Consider the following 26,660-nt stretch of genomic DNA (forward strand, 5'->3'; position numbering starts at 1 on the left):
TGGGAGAACACACACCAGTCTTCATAAACACAGGAGATTTTGCAGATGCTGGGAATCCAGAGTACCACACAAAAAAATGTTGGGGGAACTTAGTAGGTTAGGCAGCATTTATAGATAGGAGTAAACATTAGGGCCCACTCAACAATCCTGATGAAATGTTGACTGGTTAATCCTCTCCATAGATGCTGCGTGACCTGTTGACTTCCTCTAACATTTTGTGTGTGTTACTCCAATCCTTTGTAAAGGGGTCGGCAGTGGAAAAGGTGAACAGCTTCAAGTTCCTGGGTGTCAGCATCTGAGAGGGTCTTTTCTGGACCCATTGTATTGATGCAATCACAAAGAAAGTGTGCCAGTGGCTATGCTTCATTAGGAATTTAAGGAGACTTGGTACATCACCAAAGACTCTTACAACTTTCTACAAATATACCATGGAGAACATTCTGACTGACTGCATCACTACCTGGTATATATAGAGGCTCCAATGCACAGAATCATAAGAGCCAGCTCCATCATGGGTACAACCTCCTCACCATTGAAGATATCTTCAGAAGGCAGCATCCATCATTAAGGACCCTCACTACCCAAGACAGTACCCCATTCCTTTGCTACCATCAGGGAGGAGGTACAAAAGTCTGAAGATGTTTTAGTAACAGCTTCTTCCCCTCTTCATCAGATTTCTCAATGAACTCATGAATAGTGCTTCCTTTGTACTATGTACTTATTTGACTTTTTATTGTAACTTGTAATTTATTAATGTGCTGTGCTGCTGTCACAGAACAAAAAATTTATGACGTAATGTATAATAAATCTGAAAAAGAATATATAAAAACAATTAAAATGAAAGAAACCATGTTTAAAAAACAACATTATGCTAATATATTCATTTGCAATATGGAATATTGTTTTTATCCAGTGCAGTATTTTCAGAATGGTCTGTTTAGACCTCTTGAAGTCTTTCCTTAAAAAGTAGTCTACCATTCAACAATTGTTTTGAAAGGCAAAACATTTTCTAGTCTTTCAAATTGTGTCATTGTTTGAAACACTAATGCCATGAAAACTGACTTACATGAATTTTAGAAATGAATTTAATGTACATGTTATATATATATATATATATATATTGAACAGTTTCTGAAGCAAAATGTTGCTGTAGAAATTTAAGCTGTATGACAGCACAGAACAAGTTTGTCATTTTTTCTTTGCTTCTAAAATAGTTACTTAATTTTCTCAAAGTAGTGAGGTTGTATATTTGCATTTCAACCAAATTATTTTGTTCATCATGTGGTTATGTACTAATTTGATTTCATAATTATAAATCCAACTTAAACAATAACCAAGTACTGATAAACTCTTCATATAAAAGTGTTTACTTCAATAGACGATAGCTGCAAACATTTTCCAGCTATTGCTAATCTGCGATGCTACCTCGGTGTTCATGCAATACCCTTTTACTTAAAGGGTATTGGTAGGATAAACTGTGGTGAAACTAATGATTTTGTTGAGTTTGCTTGCTAACTAGAGGATGGACAAAACGTACCCTGTTATATTTGACTCTATCTTATTCTGCATTGTATTTTATCTGAGGTTGGGTGGGACTTCAGCTTGAGGTCATGGGTTAAGAGTGAAAGTTGAAAAGTTTAAGGGCAACATGAGAGGAAACTTCTTCACACAGAAAGTTATGAGACTGTGGAACAAGCTGCTAGCACAAGTGGCACATGTGAATTCGATTTCAACACTTAAAATAAGTTTGGGTAGGTACATAGATGGTAGGGGTCTGGAGGGCTATGGTCCCAGTGCTAGTCAAATGAACTAGGCAGCTTAAATGCTTTGGTACAGACTAGATGGGCCAAAGGGCTTTGCTATACTTTCCTATGACTTTATGGAATAACTGAGGAAGAATTTTGAGTTTTGAGCATTATCTCCGAAATAAACTATAAGTACTGTGGGAAAGTAGTTAATGTAAATATCCTTATAAGAAATTAAAATAACTACTTTTGATTTAAAATCAAATTTTGTCCTTAATTGATATTAAGAATAATTTTCAGAGCTAATTCATTAAAATTATTGAAAAGACCATTATAAGTTGGCCCTTTGGTTGTAAAGGCATAGAACATGGGCAGTAGCAACATGTTGCATTAAGTGGATTTGTTCTTTATTAAGCTCTTGTAATGATGCAGTGTCATAGTAGATATCTTGGGCAGACTTAAGGATTGAAAGGATAGTGGACAAATAGGCCAAGTTTGCACAGGCATTTAGCTAGCGTGGTCTAATTAAGATGAAAGGACTGTTTTTGTGATGAAAACTGAGCTCTGAAACCTTTTCCCAATTGATAATTAACTCCATTTAGAATCATCTCAGGTGGAAGAATTAAAAAAACACGTAGCACTCAGGAGCATTCAGACATGTAAGGTTTACTGCCTGTTTGCTATTTGTGCCATGAATACTATTTATGAATTAAAATGCTTTCTGTTTCAACAGCACATTAGTTGGTGTTATATGACTGACAGCAACTCTGTGTGCCATAACAGTGTTTTCTGCTTTCTATACTTATGTTATTAGTTCCAAATGCAGCCACCACCAACTAGCTAAGGCAACTGCACTGCTCCAAAGAGCGCTATATGGGGTCATTCTTACCCTTGGCCATTAGGCTCTAAAATGAGTCAAACTATAGCAGGGGAATTGATGACCCCCCCCCCCCCCCCCCCCGTTAGACTGTTTAAGCAACTTAATTTTTTTTCTTTTTTACTTCTCTTGTAATATGTGTAAATCTGTGCACTTGTAATCCTACTGTGACACTGTAATTTCCTTTGGGATCAGTAAAGCATATTCCTTACACATGTTGTCAAATCCAGAAGCACCAAGTTTATTGAAGAACAGGTAGTTCTGCATCTGCTAAAATGCACCATTATTGAATTGACGGGGTAGCTCCACGTTGCTAGGATTTCAACCAGTTACTCAGGGTAATTTTCTGTCAGACTTGTGACAAGAGTCAAGATCTCTTTGCAGGAATTTTTGGGCAGTAAGTATCAAACAAGGAGAAAGTAAGTCCCTTTAATGATCAAAGTTCAAAGTATATTCATTATCAAAGTATGTATACATTATACAACCTTGAGATTCGTCTCCTTGCAGGCAGCCACAAAAACAAGAAACCCAAAAGAACACATTAAAAAAAGGACCAACAGGCCCCTAATGCACAGAGAGAGAAAAAAATGCAAATCATGCCAATGATAAAAACAAACAGCAGCAACAGGATTCAGAATGAAAGTGAGTCCATGGACATGAAACCAGGAGCAGCCAGGGTAGCCCTCAGCCTCAGTTTGTCACGCAACGGAGCTAGATGTCGCAGAACTTGCAGACACAAAGCCCAGAGCAGCTGGACCAGGCCCACACCCTCAGTTCATCACGCAGCAGAGCAGAATGTCACATAGGTCACAGACACGAAGCCTGGAGCAGGCCCACAGCTTCAGGCTTATTAGAGGCAAGGAGCAGAACAGATGTAATGGAGCAGCAAGCAGAATTTGCCTAACGACTGCCTCTGGTCCTGACGCCTTGCCTTTTCAATCCATCTGGCCTGGTGTTAAACTGTCCAAATATCAGGTTGTTCCTCACTCTAAGACCCAGACCCCACTGCATCAATACGCTCTGGACCCCACCCTCGCTTTCCAGCCAGTTCTCGACCTTTTGCTTGTTATTATTATTATAATACTCGTGTGTGTGAGATTTATGTACATTTAAGCACTTTCACTTGAAATAACGTGTATTAATTCACTTTTTTTTCTCTTTTTGACTGTCTTTGAAAGTCGGAGATATTAAAAATGACTAAAAGTCCCTCACTGTACTTAATGCTATTATAGCTTCAGGCAGAGCTCTTGGGCATGTTTCAGGGCAGTTTGTCCTCAATCCTTATTTGCAGGATCCGTCACCAGGAGCTGAGGAGTAAATATCACCAATAATCTGTGCTGGTCCAACCACATAGGTGCCAAGAAACTGCAGAGTTTTGGACACAGCTCAGCTCATCATGAAAACGAGCCTCCCCTTGATGGACTTCGTCTATACTTCTTGCTGCCTCGGTAAAGCAGCCAGTATAATCAAAGACACCACTCACCCCAGACATTCTCTCTTCTGTCCTCTCACACTGGGGGAAAGATACAAAAACTTGAAAGCATGTAACATCAGGCACAGTTACTACCTCACTATTTCAATACTATTGAATGATTCCTTAGACAATAAGATGGACTCTTGATTCATAATCTATCTCGTTGTGTTCTTACCTTTACTGTGTGCCTGCATTGCAGTTTCTCTGTAGCTGTTACACTTTATTCCGAATTCTCTTATTGTTTTACATTGTGCTGCCTCAATGTACTGTGTATTGAAAGAATCCATATGAACTGTAAAAACAACACACACAAAATGCTGGTGGAACACAGCAGGCCAAGCAGCATCTATAGGAGAAGCACTGTCAACGTTTCGGGCCGAGACCCTTTGTCAAGACTAACTGAAAGGAAAGCTACTAAGAGATTTGAAAGTAGGAGGGCGAGGGGAAAATGCGAAATGATAGGAGAAGACCGGAGGGGGTGGGGTGAAGCTAAGAGCTGGAAAGGTGATTGGCAAAAGTGACACAGAGCTGGAGAAGGGAAAGAATCATGGGACGGGAGGCCTAGGGAGAAAGAAAGGGGGAGGGGAGCACCAGAAGAAGATGGAGAAGAGGCAGAGTGATGGGAGAGAGAAAAACAAACAACTAAGTATGTCAGGGATGGAATAGGAAGGGGAGGAGGGGCATTAACGGAAGTTAGAGAAGTCAATGTTCATGCCATCAGGTTGGAGGCTACACAGTTGGTATGTAAGGTGTTGTTCCTCCAACCTGAGTGTGGCTTCATCTTGACAGTAGAGGAGGCCATGGATAGACATATCAGAATGGGAATAGGATGTGGAATTAAAATGTGTGGCCACTGGGAGATCCTGCTTTCTCTGGTGGACATAGGTGTTCAGCGAAATGGTCTCCCAGTCTGTCAGGTCTCACTAATATATAAAAGGCCACACCGGGAGCACCGGACACAGCATACCACACCAATGGACTCACAGGTGAAGTGTCACCTCACCTGGAGGGACTGTCTGGGGCCTTGAATGGTGGTGAGGGAGGAAGTGTAAGGGCAGGTGTAGCACTTGTTCCATTTACAAGGATAAGTGCCAGGAGGGAGATTGGTGGGAAGGGATGGGGGGGACGAGTGGACAAGGGAGTGGCGTAGGGAGCGATCCCTGCGGAAAGCAGAAAGGAGGGGGGGAGGGAAAGATGTGCTTGGTAGTGGGATACTGTTGGAGGTGGCGAAAGTTACGGAGAATTATACGTTGAACCTGGAGGCTGGTATGGTGGTAGGTGAGGACAAGGGGAACCCTATCCCGAGTGGGGTGGCGGGCGGATGGTGTTGAGGGCAGATGTGCAGGAAATGGGAGAGATGCGTTTGAGAGCAGAGTTGATGGTGGAAGAAGGGAAGCCCCTTTGTTTAAAAAAGGAAGTCGTCTCCTTCGTCCTGGAATGAAAAGCCTCATCCTGAGAGCAGATACGGCGGAGACGGAGGAATTGTGAGAAGGGGATAGCATTTTTGCAAGAGACAGGGTGGGAAGAATAGTCCAGGGAGCTGTGAGAGTCTATAGGCTTATACTAGATATCAGTAGATAAGCTGTCTCCAGAGATGGAGACAGAAAGATCAAGAAAGGGGAGGGAGATGTCGGAAATGGACCAGGTAAATTTGAGGGCAGGGTGAAAGTTGGAGGCAAAGTTAATGAAGTCAATGAGCTCAGCATGCGTGCAGGAGGCAGCACCAATGCAGGTGTCGATGTAGCGAAGGAAAAGGGGCACGGATACCCGTATAGACTTGAAACATGGACTGGTCCACAAAGCCAACAAATGGGCAGGCATAACTGGGACCCGTACGGGTGCCCATGGCTACACCTTTGGTTTGGAGGAAGTGGGAGGAGCCAAAGGAGAAATTATTGAGAGTAAGAACTAATTCCGCTAGATGGAGGAAAGTGGTGGTAGAGGGGAATTGGTTACGTCTGGAATCCAAAAAGAAGCCAAGAGCTTTGAGACCGTCTGGGTGGGGGATGGAGGTATATAGGGACTGGACGTCCATGGTGAAAATAAGGCGGTGGGGCCAGGGAACTTGAAATCATTGAAAAAATTCAAAGCATGAGAAGTGTCACGAACATAGATGGGAAGAAATTGAACAAGGGGGGATAAAACAGTGACAAGGTATGCAGAAATGAGTTCAGTGGGGCAGGAGCAAGCTGAGACTATTGGTCTACCTGGACAGGCAGGTTTGTGGATCTTGGTTAGAAGGTAGAAACGGGAAGTGCGGGGTGTGGGAACTATGAGGTTGGATGGGAGATCCTCAGAGCTGATAAGGTTGGTGATGGTATAGGAGACAATGGCCTGGTGCTCCTTAGTGGGGTCATGATCAAGGGGTAAATAAGAGGAGGTATCAGAGAGTTGTCGCTGTGCCTTGGCCAGGTAGAGGTCAGTACTCCAGACAACAACAGCTCCCCCCTTATCAGCAGGTTTTATAGTGAGGTTGGGATTGGTGTGGAGGGAGCGGAGAGCAGAGCGTTCGGAAGGAGCGAGGTTGGAATTGGAACAGGGTGTGGTGAAGTCGAGACGGTTGATTAGCATCGGCAATTAGCAATAAAGAGATCCAGAGCAGGGTGTCCATGAAGAGGAGGAGGACTGAAGACGGGGGAAGGGGTCATCCATTGTTTGTTTTTTCTCTCTCTGCCCATCACTCTGCCTGTTCTCCATATACCTCTGGTGCTTCCCTCCCCCTTTCTTTCTCCCTGGGTCTCCAGCTCTGTATCCCTTTTGCCAATCACCTTTCCAGCTCTTAGCTTCATCCCAGTACTCCGGTCTTCTCCTATCATTTCGCATTTCCCCCTCCCCCTCCTACTTTCAACTCTCTTAGTATCTTTCCTTTCAATTAGTCCTGACGAAGGGTCCACCAGCATTTTGTGTGTGTTGTTTGAATTTCCAGCATCTGCAGATTTCCTCGTGTTTGTATCGTGTTTTCACTGTACCTTGGTATACTTGACAACAGCAAACCAATTCAAATTCTTTCTTTTGCTCTGTCTTCTTCCCTTCTAGTAAACTTTCTTCTCATTTTTAATAAAAGGTCTATTAAAAGCTTTATTAGCTGCGGATGCGCTCACTGAATGGTTTTATGTTATGCAATGATAATCTGATTGAATGTCCTAAATAATATAATCACTTCAGAATCAGCTTTAATATCACTGGCATACAGAATGTTGTGAAATTTGTTAACTTAACGGCAGCAGTACAATAAAATATTTGGTAAATATAGAGATAAAAACAGAATTGCAGTAATTATATATGTGTATTAAGTAGTCAAGTTTAAGTAGTGCAGAAAAAAACGAATGACAGAATAGTGGAGAAGTGTTCATGGGTTCAATGTCCATTTATGAATCGGACGGCAGAGGGGAAGAAGTTGTTCCTGAATCTCTGAGTGTGTGCCTTCAGGTTTCTGTATCCTCCCTGTATCATTTATCTGCAATATTGCCTTTTGACACATATGCTCAGTGTTGATCCAATTAGTTACCCAACTGAAATATCTAGCTTTGTCAGATTGCTGAAATTAAATGCATGTCACAGTTTCAGAATCTCCCATTGTTAATATTGATAAGCAATTTCAACCTTTGAATTTATGGTTTAGAGTGGCATCAAATTGACAGGCATAAATTGCAACTCATTATAAATAATCTTCATCATTTTACTGATTGACAATTATCACTCAGCAAACAACATCCTAATTATATCCCCTTTTACAGTTATAGTTTTTTTTTACTTCCTTTAAGTATGTTTATATCAGGCCGAAGCAACTCGTAAAATAAATATCTTAACATATAGCCCTTTACTATCCTGAATAAATGAGCCATATTCCAATATAATAAGTCACCTGTTAAAAATATGTCTTTAATACTATGTGCCAGGACTCTGCTGTGAATTTATTTGGTTTCCTGTAATGAAATTAAATGCAACATTAATGTTTGTAGATAATTTAATTGCCTTTTACATCCTGGTAGCTGCACGATAACTCAATTATTTAATTGCTGGGCACTCAGTCTGTAGTAATTGCTCAGTATTGCGAATGGCTTTATCCATGATGGACTGAGCTGTGTCCACTATATTTTGTAGGCTCTTCAATTCAAGGACATTGATGTTTCTGTTACCGGCCTGTTATCTAACCATTCAATGTATTCTCCACCGTACACCTATAGATGATTGTCAGCATTTTAGGTGACATGCCAAATCTTCGCAATCTTCTAAGAAAGTGGAGCAGCTGCCATGCCTTCTTGGTAATAGCATTTACGTGCTGGGCCCACTGAAATGATAACACCGAGCAATTTAAAGTTGTTAACCCTCGGGTCACCTGATGAGGACTGGCTCACGGACCTCTTCTTTTATCCTCCTGAAGTCAATAATCAGCAAACATGAGGAAATCTGCAGTTGCTGGAAATTCAAGCAACACACACAAAGTGCTGGTGGAACACAGCAGGCCAGGCAGCATCTATAGGGAGAAGCACTGTCAACGTTTCAGGCCGAGACCCTTCGTCAGGACTAACTGAAAGAAAAGATAGTAAGAGATTTGAAAGTAGGAGGGGAGGGGGGAAAACCAAAATGATAGGAGAAGACTGGAAGGGGGTGGGGTGAAGCTAAGAGCTGGAAAGGTGATTGGCAAAAGGGATACAGAGCTGGAGAAGGGAAAGGATCATGGGACGGGAAGCCTAGGGCGAAAGAAAGGAGGAAGGGAGCACCAGAGGGAGATGGAGAACAGGCAAAGAGTGATGGGCAGAGAGAAAAAGTAAGGGAAGGGGGAAAATAAATTAATCAGGTATGGGGTAAAAAGGAGAAGAAGGGCGTTAACGGATGTTGGAGAAGTCAGTGTTCATGCCATCAGGTTGGAGGCTACCCAGACAGAATATAAGGTGATGTTCCTCCAACCTGAGTGTGGCTCTGTCTTGACAGTAGAGGAGGCCATGGATAGACATATCAGAATGGGAATGGGATGTGGAATTAAAATGTGTGGCCACTGGGAGATCCTGATTTCTCTGGCGGACAGAGCGTAGGTGTTCAGCGAAATAGTCTCCGAGTCCGCATTGAGTCTCACCAATATATAAAAGGCCACACCAGGAGCACCGGACGCAGTATACCACATCAGCCGACTCACAGGTGAAGTGTCGCCTCACCTGGAAGGACTGTCTGGGGCTCTGAATGGTGGTGAGGGAGGAAGTGTAAGGGCAGGTATAGCACTTGTTCCGCTTGCAAGGGTAAGTGCCAGGAGGGAGATTGGTGGGAAGGAATGGGGAGAATGAGTGGCCAAGGGAGTCATGTAGGGAGCGAATCCTGCAGAAAGCAGAAAGAGGGGGGAGGGAAAGATGTGCTTGGTAGCGGGATCCTGTTGGAAGTGGCGGAAGTTACGGAGAACTTTATGTTGGACCTGGAGGCTGGTGGGCTGGTAGGTGAGAACAAGGGGAACCCTATCCCGAGTCAGCGGGTGGATGCAGTGAGGGCAGATGTGCAGGAAATGGGAGAGATGCGTTTGAGAGCAGAGTTGATGGTGGAGGAAGGGAAGCCCCTTTGTTTGAAAAAGGAAGACATCTCCTTCGTCCTGGAATGAAAAGCCTCATCCTGAGAGCAGATGCGGTGGAGACGGAGGAATTGCAAGAAGGGGATGGCATTTTGCAAGAGACAGGGTGGGAAAAGGAATAGTCCAGTTAGCTGTGAGAGTTAGTAGGCTTATAGTAGATATCAGTAGATAAGCTGTCTCCAGAGATGGAGACAGAAAGATCAAGAAAAGGGAGGGAGGTATAGGAAATGGACCAGGTAAATTTGAGGGCAGGTTGAAAGTTGGAGGCAAAGTTAATGAAGTCAATGAGCTCAGCATGCGTGCAGGAGGCAATGCCAATGCAGTCGTCAATGTAGCGAAGGAAAAGAGGGGGATGGATACCTGTATAGGCTTGGAACATGGACTGTTCCACAAAGCCAACAAAAAGGCAGGTATAGCTGGGACCCACGCGGGTGCCCATGGCTACGGAAGTGGGAAAAGCCAAAGGGGAAATTATTGAATGTAAGGACTAATTCCGCTTGACGGAGGAGAGTGGTGGTAGAAGTGAATTGGTTAGGTCTGGAATCCAAAAAGAAGCGGAGAGCTTTGAGACCTTCCTGGTGGGGGATGGAGGTATATAGGGACTAGATGTCTATGATGAAAATAGGCGGTGGGGGCCAGGGAACTTAAAATCATTGAAAAAATTCAAAGCGTGGGAAGTGTCACAAACATAGGTAGGAAGAGATTGAACAAGGAGTGATAAAACAGTGTCAAGGTATGCAGAAATGAGTTTGGTGGGGCAGGAGCAAGCTGAGACAATGGGTCTAACTGGACAGGCAGATTTGTGGACCTTAAGTAGGAGGTAGAAATGGGAAGTGTGGTTTCGGGAACTATGAGGTTGGTGGCAGTGGATGTGAGATCCCCAGAGCGGATATGATTGGTGATGGTGTGGGAGTCAGTGGCCTGGTGCTCCTTAGTGGGGTCATGATTGAGGGGTAAATAAGCAGAGTTATCAGCAAGTTGTCCCTGTAGAGGTCAGTACACTAGACTACAACAACGCCCCCCTTTATCAGTGAGTTTTATAGTAAGGTTGGGATTGGTGCAGAGGGAGTGGAGAGGAGTGCGTTCGGAAGGAATTAGGTCAGAATTGGAACATGGTGTGGTGAAGTTGAGACGGTTGATGTCCTGTCGGCAATTAGCAATAAAGAGATCCAGAGCAAACAGAAGACCAAAGCAGGGTGTCCATGAAGAGGAGGAGGGTTGAACTCGGGAGAAGGGGTCATCGGTGGGAGTGGGGGAGTCCTTGCCGAAGAAGTAGGCTCGAAGACAGAGCCTGTAGAAGAAGAGCTCAACGTCATGGCTTACGTGGAACTCACTGAGGTGTGGGTGAAGGAGGACAAAGGTGAGGCCCTTACTGAGAACAGTGCTCTCCCTCAGAGAGTTGAATGTCGGTGGGGATGGGAAAGACCTGGCACAGATGAGAGACGGGATCAGAGGGGGGAGGGGAAGGAAGCTGGTGGTGTCGGTCGAGAGGGGAGGGTTGGGGTGAGAGGAAGATGGAGCCTCGAAGGGCCCAGGAGCTGACGATGGAATCTGAGGGAGAGTGGTGGTGGGGGAAGGGGAGATGGGAGTCACAATCACAGCACGTGAAGACCCGGTCTGGAGTTCAAGGCTGGAGTTGCAGTTGGAGGCTGCACAATCGCTTTGAAGGTGTCCATGGTTGTTAGGACCTGCATTGATGGTGCTGGAATCCAGGTTTTGAATATGCCCTGGGTTGCTGGGGCAGCCGAGATGGACGGCCAGGTCAGCGATCTGAATTTCATGCCTGCTAGTGCTGCCAATAATCAGCACTTTGGTTTTGGTGACATTGAGTAACAGATTGTTGTTATGGTGTCACTCACGCAGATTTTCAGTCTCCCTCCTCCATGCTGATTTGTCATCACCTTTGATTTGGACAATGACAGCTGTGTTGTCAGCAATCTTAAAAACTGTGTGGTATTTTTACTTAGAGATCTAGAAAAATTTTCTCCTAAAATCTAGGCCATTATTTTCTGAGGTAAAATTATTTAATTTCTTGCTTCTTGGATGTTTCTGTCATCTGTAAAGAAGCCGATTCTATTCGATGACTACTACTTTGTACAAATTTCAGTCCAGATTTTGCACTTGTAATGATGGGGTAGCATTTATCATGCTGGAGCATAAATAGTCTTGCACTGTAGGATGTCCATGGTTTAATACAAAAAAATCTGTTGTAATTATCAATGATTCAGCCCTCATAACAGATGTTTGACTTTGTTCTGCTAACTTCAGATAAATTTCGTCATCTTCTGTTTACACCTACTCCAGCCCAATTTGTTATACTCTTTTGTAACTCTTATAATAACATTTATACTCCACCTCTAATACTACCTTCATTAGCTCTGCTTTCTCACCATGCTTGTCATTAAGCTTTCAAAAGATTTTGAAAATATTTCTGTCAGCCAGATATTTCAAAACTGGGATGGATTGTGTTCATTATATTTATAATATATTCAACATCTAAAAATAATTAACTGATCCTGGAAATTTTAAATAAATATAGAAAATACTAGAAACACTTCACTGAAGAAAGCGAGTTACTATTTTGGATCAAAAAAGCTTTCAGATGACCTGAGATATTAACTCACTTTAGAGACTGCACTCTTCTTGTAAGTGTTTCCAGCAAGTTTGGTTTTTGCTAGCTATGTATTTTTCAGCACTCAATGTCACCTTCCTTTGAGACTTTCTTTTCTTAATTATTTTTCGATAGCTTTCTATTGTAAAATTGCTTTGTCCTTTCCACTCTCATCAGTTAACTTGGTTATCTTCAGTTAAGATACAAGTCTAAATTACGTAGTTTACAAGCAATGTGTCTAGCTTACATTGTTTGAAATTTTGCATATTACTTTACAGTCTAGCACAAAACTAAAACTATTAAAATTATTAGTTTAAAATTATTGAAGTCTGTAACTGTAATATGTGGCTGTACTTTGTTGCTCAGCTTTGGGATTACAATACAAAAATCTCTGAATATTCCTGATCAGCTAAGCAATAATTTAAATTTTATTTACTGTATTCATCTTTTGATATTTAAATAGCATTGTTGCATTTATTTACAAACTTCAATGTGAAATCCCAGTTATTGTTCAGAGGCTGTTGGCATAGTCCTCTTGGTGATAGGTAGGATGTTGCAGGATACAGGATCCGGACTAAATGACAACATAGGAACCACACTGTATTTCCAAGTCAGGTCATGTGTGCGACTCGGAGGGAAAACTATAGGTGGTGATGTTAAATTAAAGACAGTTTAATCACTGTTTTGTTAATTATCTAAGAATTAGATTTCCTTCTTAGAACTCTGATTTAAAATTGTTTTGTAAAATTAGTCCAAGGTTAAAGCATTTCATTGTATGTTTTGATGTACGTGAGCCAAATAAAGATAATCTTTATCAAAAATAGATTTCATGTTATTTTTGTTACTTAAGTGGTTTCCTTCATCTAGAGTTTTTTTTAAATTGCATTGGGTATTTTCAGCTTTTTTGATTAAGTGTAGTTGTAAATCATTTTATTACATTGAGACATAGAGACTTCCTACTTACTGTTCTTGATTTTCTCTCCCCACCCCCCTCCCGATTTCCTTGCTAGTTTGTGGAATGCTGAAAGCTTAGTATGGCTGAGAACAACTTGGATATTTTAAATGACTTTTTTATGTTGCTGTTAGACCAACTGATACTTTGATCTGGCTAGACTGTAGCTAGACCCAAAATGATTTTCACTTTCCAAAGAAATGTCTGGATTGGATAAAAAGCATTTGCCGTAGGTGATTTCCTTGCCTTTAATCACTGCAGGCAGCTGTTGCCTCACTGTAATCCACTAATATGGTATAAAAGAATCAGACTAAAATTTTCTAATCTTTTTTATTTTTTTGCCCAGGGATCTAGACTCTGCTTACAAATCTACCATTTATTACCTTTGAGAAAGCAATGGGTCATCTTCTTGAACCACTGCAGTTATTCTGGTGAAGCTAATCTAACGGTGCTCTCTTTTCATTCCTTCATTGTGATTGGGTCTGTCTCCAAATCAGAGATTAGAGTTTGGAGGGAGAAATGGGGAGAGAGTCAGAAAGTGTGGTGTTCCCCTTTATTTTACCCTACTTCTTGGTGGTAGAGATTATGAATTTGTAAAGTATTTTTGGAGTAGACTGGACAGGCAATTGGCACACATTTTGTAGATTATGGTAGAGAGAGTCAGAATAAAGTTTATTATTACAGCTATGTCCTGAAATTTGTGGAAGCAATATAGTATAAGACATAAAAATTACTAATAATCACAATAACTGGTGTGAAAGAAGAACAAAAAGGTAGTATTCATTGGTTCTTAGATCATTCGGAAATTTAATGGCAGGAGGGAAAAAGCTTTTCTTAAGCATTGTGTGTAGGTCTTTAGGCTCCTGTATCTCTTCCCTGATGGTAGTAATTAGTAAAGGGCGTATCCCAGATGGTGAGAGCCTTTAATGATGGATGCCATGGATACTACCTACTTGAGCCTTTTCAAAGTGTCCTTGATGGTCTCGAGGGCTGTGCCTGTGATGAAACTGGCTGAATCTACAACCCTCTGTGAACCCTTGCGATCTTCTGTATTGGAGCTGCTATTCCAGGCAATGATGCAGCCAGTCATAATGCTCTTCAGCACATCAGTAAAAATTTGTAAGAGTGGTGACCGTACCAAATATCCTGAAACCCCTAATGAAGTTTAACCATCGCTGTCCCTTTGTGACAGCATCAATGTGTTGGACCCAGGATGTATTTTCTGAGATGTTGAAGCTGCTCATCCTTTCCACTGCTGACTTTTTGATAAGTACTGTTGTGTGTTCTCTTGACCTTCACTTCCTGAAGTCCACAATCAATTTTATTTCTTTTTTTGAAATAATTGTATAATGTTTAGAACGGAAGGGCTGCTTGCAACCACACTCAGCCAGGCAATTGGAATATATTCCATCACTTGTGCCTTGCAAATAGTGGAAAGCTCTAGAGGAGACAAGAGATGAGGCTATAGGGACTGTTTCTGTATGTAGTCTCCTTTGATTCTGTGAGCTGCCTCCAGTTTGAAAGTAGTACAGCCATCATATAAGGTACTGTTTACCTTATTGTAGAAAATGTTTGTTCACATAATTGGCCTTACTCAACAATGCTTTATTCGTTAACTTTACAGGCTCTCAATGGATTTGTGCTGGTAGTAACAGCTGAAGGCTTAATTTTTTACACGTCTTCTACCATTCAGGACTATCTAGGATTTCACCAGGTATGTTTTCCTTTTTTTCTAAAATGTGTAAGGATCTCAAAATTAAGCAGTTCTGTTATCAGAGTTTTTGGTTTCTGTGTTAATGTTCAAAGTTTGCATGTTACCCTTTGCGTGTAAAATTCAAATTGGATTCCAGGAATGTAATTGCTTTGGTATTTCCTTTACTATTAACTGTAGCTGAGATATAATTTGTTGCCAGTCAACGTAATTGTTTATTTTTCAGCATTTATGCTCGGCAAAGTTTCAAAATTACTATTTATTTATTATTTCACTCAAAATCAATGAAAGACCATACATGGTAGGCTCTATTGTTACTAAGTTAAATGTTATTGCAGTTGTCTGGTGAACCAGTGTAAACTGGCTCACTTTACAATGTATTCAGAGTTACAGGACTCAAGTTTTCTTTGTGTTTTGGTTTTAATATTTTCTTGATCTTAGTTACAGTTGCGAATCTCCCACTGTTCAGTACAAAGTATAGTTAATGAATGAATAGATGTGGGGAGCATTTGGAGCAGGGGAAGCAGTGGATGTCATTCAGTCCCAATTTTTCAGCTATGTGCTTAACCCTTTTTTGTATTATTATAAGTTAAATGGGATTGGTGTGTGTCAGTAAGGCAGAGGGACAGTTGTGTGTCAAGTAATGTGGGACAACAATCATCCCCAATAATGTCCATTGATGACTATCTGCTTGCTCATCACTTAAATTTGCCAGTCAGCCTGCTTACAATAGCAGTGCCAATGTTGGAGCTCATAAATTAGATGATGCATCAACAATGATTCTATTTACCCCCAGGTTTTCCAAAAACAGCCTTAAATGCTTTTTTTTTGTAAAAGTTGCCAGGTAATAGAAATGTTTAAATAACTGTAATCTCAGTAATTTTGATCATGGTTTCTGATATTTTATTAATTCACAATGTAAATGTATTTTGGAATCTCTTGATATTTCTTTCTTTCCTGAAGATGCCCGCTACAAAAAAACAAATGTTTTAAAATTTAAATTACCTTTGACTCTTTCTACCTCATCTCATTTCCTATAATTTAGTTACCTTAAATAGCACTTTACAGGTATCTCTCAAAACACTAGTCATCAACAATGCCTAGCTTGATACAGACAGACAGACATACTTTATTGATCCCGAGGTAAATTGGGTTTTGTTACAGTCGCACCAACCAAGAATAGTGTAGAAATATAGCAATATAAACCCACAAATAATTAAATAATAATAGGTAAATCATGCCAAGAGGAAATAAGTTCAGGACCAGCCTATTGGCTCAGGGTGTCTGACACTCCGAGGGAGGAGTTGTAAAGTTTGATGGCCACAGGCAGGAATGACTTCCTATGACGCTCAGTGTTGCATCTCGGTGGAATGAGTCTCTGGCTGAATGTACTTCTGTGCCTAACCAGTACATTATGTAGTGGATAGGAGACATTGTCCAAGATGGCACGCAACTTGGACAGCATCCTCTTTTCAGACACCACCGTCAGAGAGTCCAGTTCCACCTCCACAACATCACTGACCTTACGAATGAGTTTGTTGGTTCTGTCGGTGTCTGCTACCCTCAGCCTGCTGCCCCAGCACACAACAGCAAACATGATAGCACTGGCCACCACGGACTCGTAGAACATCCTCAGTATCATCCGGCAGATGTTAAAGGACCTCAGTCTCCTCAGGAACATATGACAGAATGGTGGTGTATATTCGTTTTGGGGGTTTTTACCCCAAACGATGCCTGAAGGTGCTATTGGGTGGCACTGCCAAGCAGCCTCACATGTTTTATTCTTGGCCTAGTCTTCTTAGGAACCCTGCTGTTTTTCATGAGTCTGTTGGACAAGGTAGAGCAAATAGGTAATGACCTGACAAGCGGTCATGTGTGCCAATCATGACCCTTGTGATATTCACATCACAGAGTGTGAGGTCTGTGAGTTTCCAAGATCCCAAAAGCAATCCGGCTGGAGTTTAGCTCCCTGTAGTGTTCTCATTGAGGTAAGTTCACCCATGGTAGTAAGGTCAGGAGGGAGATTACAGACAAAGTACAATCTCAGTGGTGGAAGTGCAGAAGATGATGGCAGTGAAGGTGGAGGAAGGCTGCTGCAGTGAAGGGTCCTGAGATGCCTTGCACTCCATGCCACTGGACTCCTGACACCAGTCTGCCTGTGAACCAGCCTCCCAGTGGCATCTCATTGAATATGTCATTGTCTGAGTTAGGGAAATAGAGAGAAATTACTGGAAGTTGAAGAAATGAATGTTGATGCCATCACTTTGGAGGCATTAATGAGCATTCTTTCCCCGCTTCTCTCTTTGAACCCTCTCCTTTATCAGAATTTTAAGCCAAAGTGAATGGTGGCAATACTCAAAGTTCGAAGTAAGTTTATTATCAAAGTACATATACATATACATATACCATATACAACATAATTTTGGGCATACTCAGTAAATCCATAGTATAATAACTATAACAGAATCAATGAGAGACCGCATCAATTTGGGTGTCCAACCAGTGTGCAAAGGATGACAAATTGACAATAAAGGAAAGATATTATAATAATAATAATAAATATTGAAAGCATGAGACAAAGAGTCCTTGAAAGTGAGCCAACAGGTTGTGGGAACAAACATTTCAGTGATGAATTTGAATGAAGTTATCCCTTTGGTTCAAGAGCCTGATGGCTGATGGTTACTCAGCAGCTCAGGTATCAACTATGGATGAAAAAATAATTACTGTTGTAGTTTGATGATCCTTCATCAGAGAGATTGATGAATGGTCAACCTTCCAAGGCAATTTTCCATTCTTGTACTTCTATTTCCTGTTGCTTTAGTCATTTTAGTCTTGCTTCTTATTGTTTTTCCCTTTATCTTTATTCTGTCATCAAACAAATACAACTTGTTCCCTTTATTAACATTGTGAAGATGAAGAATGTTACTGAAGCAGAACTGCAGTGTGTGAATATTTTTCAGCCCTTTTAGCAGCAGTTCTTGGAGTTTTCAATAGTCATTTGTTTTAAGTATATGTTGTGTTGAGTAATGTAAATCACAATCAAATGGACGTCACCCTAAGGAATTGGTGTCTAGAAACTGAACCATAAAACAAGAAAATCTGCAGATGCTGGAAATCCAAAGTAACACAAACAAAATACTGGCGGAACTCAGCAGGCCAGGCAGCATCCATGGAAAGGAGTAAACAGTCGATGTTTTGGGCCAAAATGTCGACTGTTAACTCTTTTCCATAGATGTTGCCTGGCCTGTAGAGTTCCTCCAGCATTTTGTGTGTGCTGCTCATGAAATTGAATCTAGTTATTCAGTCTTCTGTACAAGTTGTGCCTAAAAAGCAAAACTTATTGTTTTGAACTCTTTATGATCACTTCCGGCAGAAGTCCTACCATCAGGAAATTGGACTTGCCACTTCCTGCCCTGATTTATACTATGATGTTGAATAATTTACCAGTTGTGCTTCATGCGTGTGCTGATGTTATTGGTGTATATAGCTGGTTTAATTATTTAACAATAGAAATTAGATCTTTGCAATTAACTGGCAATAGAATAAGTGCACCAAGCGCGTGTCAAAGAACACCTCAGGAATATTATTACTTTGATGTAATCACTTGTAATTATATTCACAGTCTCTTACTCAGAGTCATAGAATTGTAAAGCACAAAAATGGGTCCTTCAGCCCAACCATATATATGTTGATCTTCTTGCCCACACTAGGTCTATATCTTCCTATGCCTTGCCTACTTAAGTGTAGTATAAATGCATCTTAAACATCGTAATTACATTTGATCGGGCAGTGCACTTCAGATATCAAACACTTAGATCCCTTTTAAAGCTCCTTCTGATCTCAAATCTATGTTCTTTTTTTATTGGTGCTGCTGCCTTGGGGGAAGTAAGATCTTGTCTGTCTACTCTCTCATAATTTCGTATGCTTCAGTCAGGGTCATCCCTCAGTTTTTTTTACTCCAGGGAAATTAAGCATAACCTATTCAGCCTCTCCCCAAAACTAAAGGTGAATCTTCTCTGCAATCTCTCCAGTATAGTTACACAATTCCAAGGGTGCTGATGAGAACTGTGTACAGTATTCCAAGTGTGGCATAACCAATGTTCTTCAAAGTCCCCACCTAAAGTCCTAATTCTAGTCTTCAATGTCTTTATCTATGAAGGTAAACATGCAATTTTGGCTTTTTCATCACTTTCTAGTAACCATGGACTTGGACTCCAGTTCTCTGTGTTAATCAACTTTATTGATGCCCTGCGGTAGCTTTGATAGCTGCTCACCAATCATTGGCGCCAGACGGTACCTGTGATGAAAGAATATCATTGGCCTTTGGTCTAGGTCGGCATTGCGATTCTTTACCTGTTCACATGCTTTTATCTGTCTCCAACCTCCCTCTTTTTTTCTCCTTCCTATCTACTACTTTCCGCCGTAATTCCCTGCTGAATCCCTTAGATCAATTTTAATGGCCTGAAAAATAATAGCACTGTCTCTGTGCAATAATATTCTAATTTTGCACTGTTTTTGGATATTTCAGATCTGATTTAGTACCACATACAGCTTCTATTTAGCACACTGGATGTGGGTAAATTCTAAATTCCAGGCATATGAGTAGTCTAATCCAGACACCACTTCGTTAATGCCATCTATCATTAACTTAAGTGAAATCTCTGTTACATTTTCTTTGAACTAATAATAAGTGTAATCAAGCTTTCACTGTAATTTAAATACAGTTTATAGAAACATAGAAAACCTACAGCACAATGCAGCCCCGTTGCCCACAAAGCTGTGCTGAACATGTCCTTACCTGAGGAATTACGTAGGGTTACCCATAGCCCTCTATTTTTCTAAGCTACATGTACCTGTCCAGGAGTCTCTTAAAAGACCCTATTGTATCTACCTCCAGCACTGTCGCTGGCAGCCCATTCCACGCACTCACCACTCTCTGCATAAAAAAAAACAACTTACCCCTGACATCTCCTCTGTACCTACTTCCAGGTATGGTGTTTATGTTTGCATGGTGCTGACATGCATGAGGGTTCAAGATCGTCACAATCAGAATTGGGTTTAATATCACCGGCACGTTGCGAAGTGTGTTGTCATTGCAGCAGCAGTACTGCGCCATACATAGCAATAGAAAAAAATGTGAATTACGATAAGTATCTATATTAAGTAATCAGCTTAAATGAGTAGTGCAAAGATAGAAATAAAAAAGAAGTGAGGTAGAGTTCATGGGTTCAATGTCCATTCCGAAATCGAATGGCAGAGTGGAAGAAGTGGTTCCTGAATCTTTGAAATGGTGCCTTCAGGTTTCTGTCCTCTTTCCTGGTGGTAATAATGAGAACAAGGCATGTCCTGGGTGATGGGGATCCTTAATGATGGATGCTGCCTTTCTGAGGCATCACTCCTTGAAGCTGTCCTGGATACAGTGGAGGCTAGTGCCCGTGATGGAACTGACTAACTTTAAAAGTTTCTTCTGCTTATTTTGATCCTGTGCAATAGTCCCACCCTCCCATACCAGATGGGAGCCAGTTAGATCACTCTCCATGGTACATCTGTAGAAATTTGCAAGTGTCTTTGGTGACATACCAGATCTTCCTAAACTCCTAAAGCAATCGAAACTTCTAATGTCAATTCCAGTATACAAGTGTAAAGGAGAATGAAATAGTTGTTTCTCTGGATTTGACAAGGCACAAAAAAGAACAGTAAGATAATTCACGATAATAATATAAAACAACGCAAGAAATTTAAATACACGATAGCTTATATGTACATAAATTGTTTGTATGTTCATAAGGTGATGCTAGGCACAACAGTGTCTGTACATAAGGTCATTGACAGGAAGTGATGAGCACCATTGACCTACAGTATGTTAAAATTGTTCAGTGGCTTATAGCTTATAACCAGCTTTCATTGAATAGATTAGTATCCGGATGCTCAAGAGAGTCAGTGGTTTACCAAAAGTAAACCACTGAACGCAGCCACATAACTGTTTATTTTTCTCAGAATTTCTAGTTATGAGTTCTAATCAAAGTAGAATCAACTTGGTGATTGTATTTTATGAAAAGTACAGTTAAAACTTTTTTTCCTGAATGATAAATGATTGTTTAATCCCTATATAACTGCAATTGACGGTAAATGGTAATGTCTTTTAAAATGCTTCTGACTTGATTGTGTGTGAATTGTGTTACAGTAATGTTGGAATCTAGCATATGAGTTTTAGTTTTCTGAAATTATTCACCTTGTGTAAAATTGATATTTCATCCATGGGTAGTATTGATTTAAATTGACTGGTTTGCAAAGGGAATAGAAGTGAAATCTTGTGAGGCCTGTCAATTAAAAATATTTTCAGTTTTAATTCCTTTTAAAGGCTAAGGTGGCATTATATATTTATTTTGTTATCTGTAAGCATTATGTTTGTGCCGGTTTTTACATAATGAATTGTTCTACTAACTTTTATCACGCTCACCTTAAATAATTGAGTTAACTCCATTAGAATTATTTGGTTAGGACAGAAAGTATTGAACAGGAGTCATAAAGTTGAATTGAAATGTGTTTGTTTTCTGTCCTCAGTCTGATATCATCCATCAGAGTGTATTTGAGTTGATCCATACTGAAGATAGAGCTGAATTTCGACGACAGCTCCATTGGGCTCTGAACCCAGAACCAAATGTTGAATTGGGCAAAGAGCATCCAGGTAATTCTACTGTTTCACTTAAAGTCTCAAATAATAAGTAAAACCCCCATCCTGAGCAGAAGGAAGAGTTCATTCAATTTACTTGCATCTCTACTAATCCACGCCTTGAAAAGCATATTGTAACTTGTATCAATAATACATAGACAATGGAATTAGACAATTGTTATAGGTATTTTAGCTGTTTGCTTTTCCTTTAATTTTTCTGTTTTTGTATCAGCATTCAATTGAACAAGATATAAATGGTGTAGTTATTGGCTTAGAGGCCTGGACTTTGATAAATCTAGCCTACTGCCCAGAATATAACCCTACTGCCGGTACTTGCTCCCCTTTTCTGGATATAGAGGGCTAATTAGCTGATCCTGTACACCCAAGAAAGTTTTTAAATAGATTAATCACAAACAAGAGAGAACCTGCAGATGCTGGAAATCCAAGCAACACACACAAAATGCTGGAGGAACTCAGCAGGCCAAGACAGCATCTATAGAAGAGAATAAACTCAATGTTACGGGCCGAGAACCTCCATCAGGTCTGAGTTCCTCCAGCATTTTGGGTGAGTTGTCTAAATAGTTTAGTTTTTTAACAAATTTTAAAAACTGATTTAAAAATTATGATTAAAATGGTAATATAAGTGAAATATTTTCAACAGTAAAATCAGATTTCCTTTTATTAAGAAGTCTAGCCAGCAACCCCATGCAAATAAGCACCACATACAACAAGTAATTAAAGAAGCAAATGCAAGTTTGGCCTTTTTACAATGGTCAATAGGGACATACCAGATTTCTTGAGACTCTTGAGGAAGTAGAGCTGTTGGTGAGCTTTTTTGGCTATAGTGTCAATTTGGTTGGACCAGGATATGCTATTGAGATGTTCACTGCAAGGAACTTAAAGCTCTCAACCTTCTCAACTTTAGTAGTGTTGATGAAGACAGGAGTATGTGCACTACTTCCTTCCTAAAGTAAGCGACCAGCTCTTTTGCTAACACTGAGAGTAAGTTTGTTGTCATGACTCTATGTTACTAATCTCTAGTTACTTCCTGTACACAGACTCATTATTCGAGGTACAACCCATCACAGTGGTATCACCTGCAAACAAGTAAATGGAGTTAGATCAGAATCTGGCCATGCAGTCATAGTACACTGGGAGTAGAATAGGGGTCTGATGACACAACCTTGTGGAGCACCAATGTTCCGAACTCTCATGCTGGAGGTGTTGTGCTTGTCCTTACAGATTTCAGTCTGTTGGTTGGTAAGTCAAAGGTCCAGTTGAAGAGAGAAGAGTTGACTCTCAAGTCTCAGAGTTAGGTGATGAATTTGCTGAGAATTATAGTACTGAAGATGGAGCTGTAATTAATTAACAGTAATCTAATGTAGATATATTTACTGTCCAGATGCTCAGGAGGTGAGTACCTGTTACAGTGGTGAATTGCAGTGGGTTGGAATTGTTTGGGAGGCTGGAGTTACTGTGTGCCATGCCCAGCCTCTCAAAGTACTTCATGATAGTGGATATTAGAACGACTGGGTGGTAGTTGTTGCCTTGGTTTTCAGTTGCATAATTGGCTTAGGTATTTTAGTGCATCAGGCAATATTTAAATGAGCTGCAGAACAGAATTTAATCCTGTTTATTACATACATCCCAACATGTTGATTTGTGTATGGCATACTAAAGCAGGGGACATCCATGTATGTGCAATGATGTACAGTACAATGCACATATCATTCTTATGCCAGCAGTACTCACTTACGTGTAAGAGGTCTACTTAGAAATGTAAGCAACTTTGCAAAAGCAGGTTTTGACAACAAACTTGAGGTCCATTATATGAAAATTAACTTAAAAAGTAACAGTTGGTAAATACTGGTGCGTGAAATCAGTTACAAATAGATGCCCTTCAAGTTTTAAAAACTTTCTGTTAGCAGAGTTCCCTCTAGTGACCTTGAACTTGCTCTCCTTTAAGTTCAACTCCCCGCCTAACAGCCAGTGGCACACCAGTGTGTCATGGTCCCTTCTTGCACCCAGCTGTCTTACTCAGGAATTGGGGCTTTAACACCACGTTTAGTTCCCAAGCTGTTCCCAGGTTCCAATAATTACGAACACCTGCATTCCATCCAACAGTAGTATAAGAATCCTGTGACCACTACTAGAAGGTGCCAGTTGGTTGGCTGACTCGTGTACAAGTAACCTCACTCCATCGTGTTTAGGACTATCAGTTCTAAGGCTGCATCCACATTAGACCGGATAATTTTGAAAACACCGGTTTCGCGTAAAAACGATAGCGTTTTTGGAAAATATCTCTATCCACACTGAAACGGAAATATCGGCAAATCTCCTCCTCCGGCACATGCACAGGACACATCTGCCGAAAACAAGTGACATGTTTGATGTTGAATCTTGCCATAAAAGTGCAAGTTTGTGTAGTTACAGACTAGAAAAACTTAAAACAACAGACAGCTGTTGGCTTTTGCACAGGAGAACTTAAAACTAAAAAAAAGCATACTGGAGCGTACGGCAGCAACCGACAGGGAGTTCACGGACAGGTTGACCCAGCTGATGACAAACATTGAAAAACTGACTCTGTTGCATTAATAAAGCACCTTGTTAAATGTATAAGACATGTCTGCATCAGTGTTATCTTGTATTTCCTTACAATGTTACATTAGGCTGTTACACATCTATTGTCAGAGAAGTACTTGCATAAATAGGTAAACCACCTTCATACGAGCAAGGACAGAAAACAGGGCAAAGTGAGTACAGTATACTTATTTATTCAGTAAGTTATGGATCAAAGTATTTGGTGAGTACGTTTCTAACTCTTCTGGCTTCAGTCTCTTTGCCGTCTGTTCTGAAATTGTTAGGTTGCATTCAAGAAAACAATGAAAGTAGCGCGCTGCCATCTGACAGCATTTTCAAAAGTCTCCGGTTACCCCGTCCACACTGATCTGCCTGAACAGCATTTTCAAAAATACCCACCCTGGAAAGCTCCGGTTTCGGGAGATGAAAACGCCATTTTAGTGTGGACAGAGCATAAAAACGAAGAGAAAAAGCTTCGGTTACGGATTTATCCGGCGTAGTGTGGATATAGCCTAAGTCTGGCCTTGTTCCTGAATTATCTACCGAGACCAAGACTCCAGGTAAAACCCCCCTTGGAACCCTTCCCACGCTCGCTAGAACGGCAGCGTCTCCCTCCTTGGCCTCCGTGCCCGTGTTCCACCTTGCAACAGTGTCCTTAACATCCCCATATCTCCACCTTCCTATCTTTGATTACACTTCTGCCTTCATTCAATCCCTCTTCAATATTTCTCATAACTGTAAACTGTTTTACTCTTCTTGGTCTGCAATGCCAGGACATTTTGAGGATGGGCATTTCAGCAAACTTAATGTGCAAGGTCTGCAGTTCTGCCCACCATTTTAAATTGGGCTTTGTAGCAGCATTTTGCACCTCAAAAATACCTCAGATATTGTTCCATTAAAACACCTTCCTTGGAGCAGATGAATTTCAAGATGATTTTATTTTGTTCTGCTGGTATTTCTACTTTTGCGTAACTCCAAAAACAGACATTTTAGGCTTGGACCACAAATGCAGTCAATGGGAATTGGTTGGAAAAGTGTTCACTGGTTAGAGTCATCAGGCACAAGGGGAGATGAGTTACAGCTGGAACACAATCACCAGGTTATTGCTGATTATGCAATGTTTTGTTCTACTAGTAAATAATCAGCTAATCATCATCACCATCATTATATTGGTGATCATGGTCTATCTATTATTACAATTGTTATTGGCAAAAATCAGATAATAAATCACCTATATATTTGCAGATGAGTCTTGGCTGATTAAGTAGCAAGTAATATTTGCATGATTCCACTGATAGGCAACAAATATCTCTAACAAGCAAAGATCATGACATTTAACAATGTTACTGTTGCTGAATTTGTCACCTCCAAAAATCCAAGGGATGACTGTTCACCAAAAATGTAACTGGACCAGTTAACTAAGTGTCAAGGCTACAAACACGTAGAACAGGAGCTGGATATTCTGAATATAGTGATCTGTCCCTTAACTAGTCCTGCGTGTCTTCTTTAAATCCTCTCTGTATTCACAGTCATGCCTCATTTACAATGCCCACCAAATCATTAATGTAAAATATGAACCAATTTTTATGGTGCGCCACAATTTACAGCTTGCCATTCTGATAGTTATCTCTTCATTCTCACTATTTGTTTTTAGTCTGATAACTAATTCCCAGTCCATGCCAGTAAATTAACCTCAAATCCATGTGTTCAGGATCTTATCATACACCTTCAGAAGAGGTGCAGAAGAGGTTTATGAGTTAATTACTAGGATGAGAGGGTTATCAGAAAGTTAAAGAAAAGTCGGTCTGTAGTATTTTAATTTAAAAGAGAGATGAACACATAAACTTGTTTATACAAGCTTGAACGCTGAGCTTCAAGCAATTGTTGATTGATTCATTGAAGCATACAAGATTGATGCTTTGCATTTAATATCTACATGTTTGTCCTGCGCAAACTTGCTTCTGCTACTCTGTACTGCATCTATATAGTTCAGAACTAGATACTGGAAAGCTTAGACTACTTCCCAAATGTCAAAAGCCATCACACGTCAAAGGCAGACTAATGATGAAATTTACCTTCACTTTAAATGTACCAGCACAACCTTCCATCTGTTAAGAGAAAAAAGGGTAACAGAAGATCAAGACCTTTGACTTGGCACACAGTTTAACAGACAACAGTGATCCCTGCCCTCCAATGTGATCTTAAGTTGTGGACTGTCTACAGCTGGAACAACAGATATGCCACTACATCACAAATTAACCACTTGTCAGCCTCCACCTCATCCATTGAACAATTTGTGATTCCCACACTGATTTCATCAAATACCTCAGCCCAGAAAGCTGGAGTGGAAGTAAGTCAAGATTGTCTAAAACTCTTCTGCAAAACATGTGCACAAGTAATTTGCATTAAGAGTTTTTAAAATACACTAAATAATTTATATCCATGACCATGGATTTAAAAATGTAGTATATTACTAAGCA

The 26,660-nt window shown here is 40.6% G+C and overlaps 1 protein-coding gene across 2 annotated transcripts in view; it reads left to right on the forward strand.

Annotated features, from left to right (window-relative positions):
- The window catches only part of LOC132395716 (aryl hydrocarbon receptor-like), a 186,136-nt gene that overhangs the window by 114,185 nt on the left and 45,291 nt on the right, over positions 1–26,660 (forward strand). The window contains exons 4-5 of one of the 2 annotated variants that reach the window (XM_059972662.1): positions 14,841–14,930; positions 21,492–21,615. In XM_059972662.1, coding sequence (XP_059828645.1) covers positions 14,841–14,930; positions 21,492–21,615 — 214 coding nt within the window. Of the gene's footprint in view, positions 1–14,840; positions 14,931–21,491; positions 21,616–24,359; positions 24,741–26,660 lie in introns of those variants that run through there. The other variant, XM_059972663.1, reaches the window with a different exon arrangement.

Source organism: Hypanus sabinus, chromosome 6 (assembly GCF_030144855.1).
Source record: "Hypanus sabinus isolate sHypSab1 chromosome 6, sHypSab1.hap1, whole genome shotgun sequence".
NCBI lineage: Eukaryota > Metazoa > Chordata > Chondrichthyes > Myliobatiformes > Dasyatidae > Hypanus > Hypanus sabinus.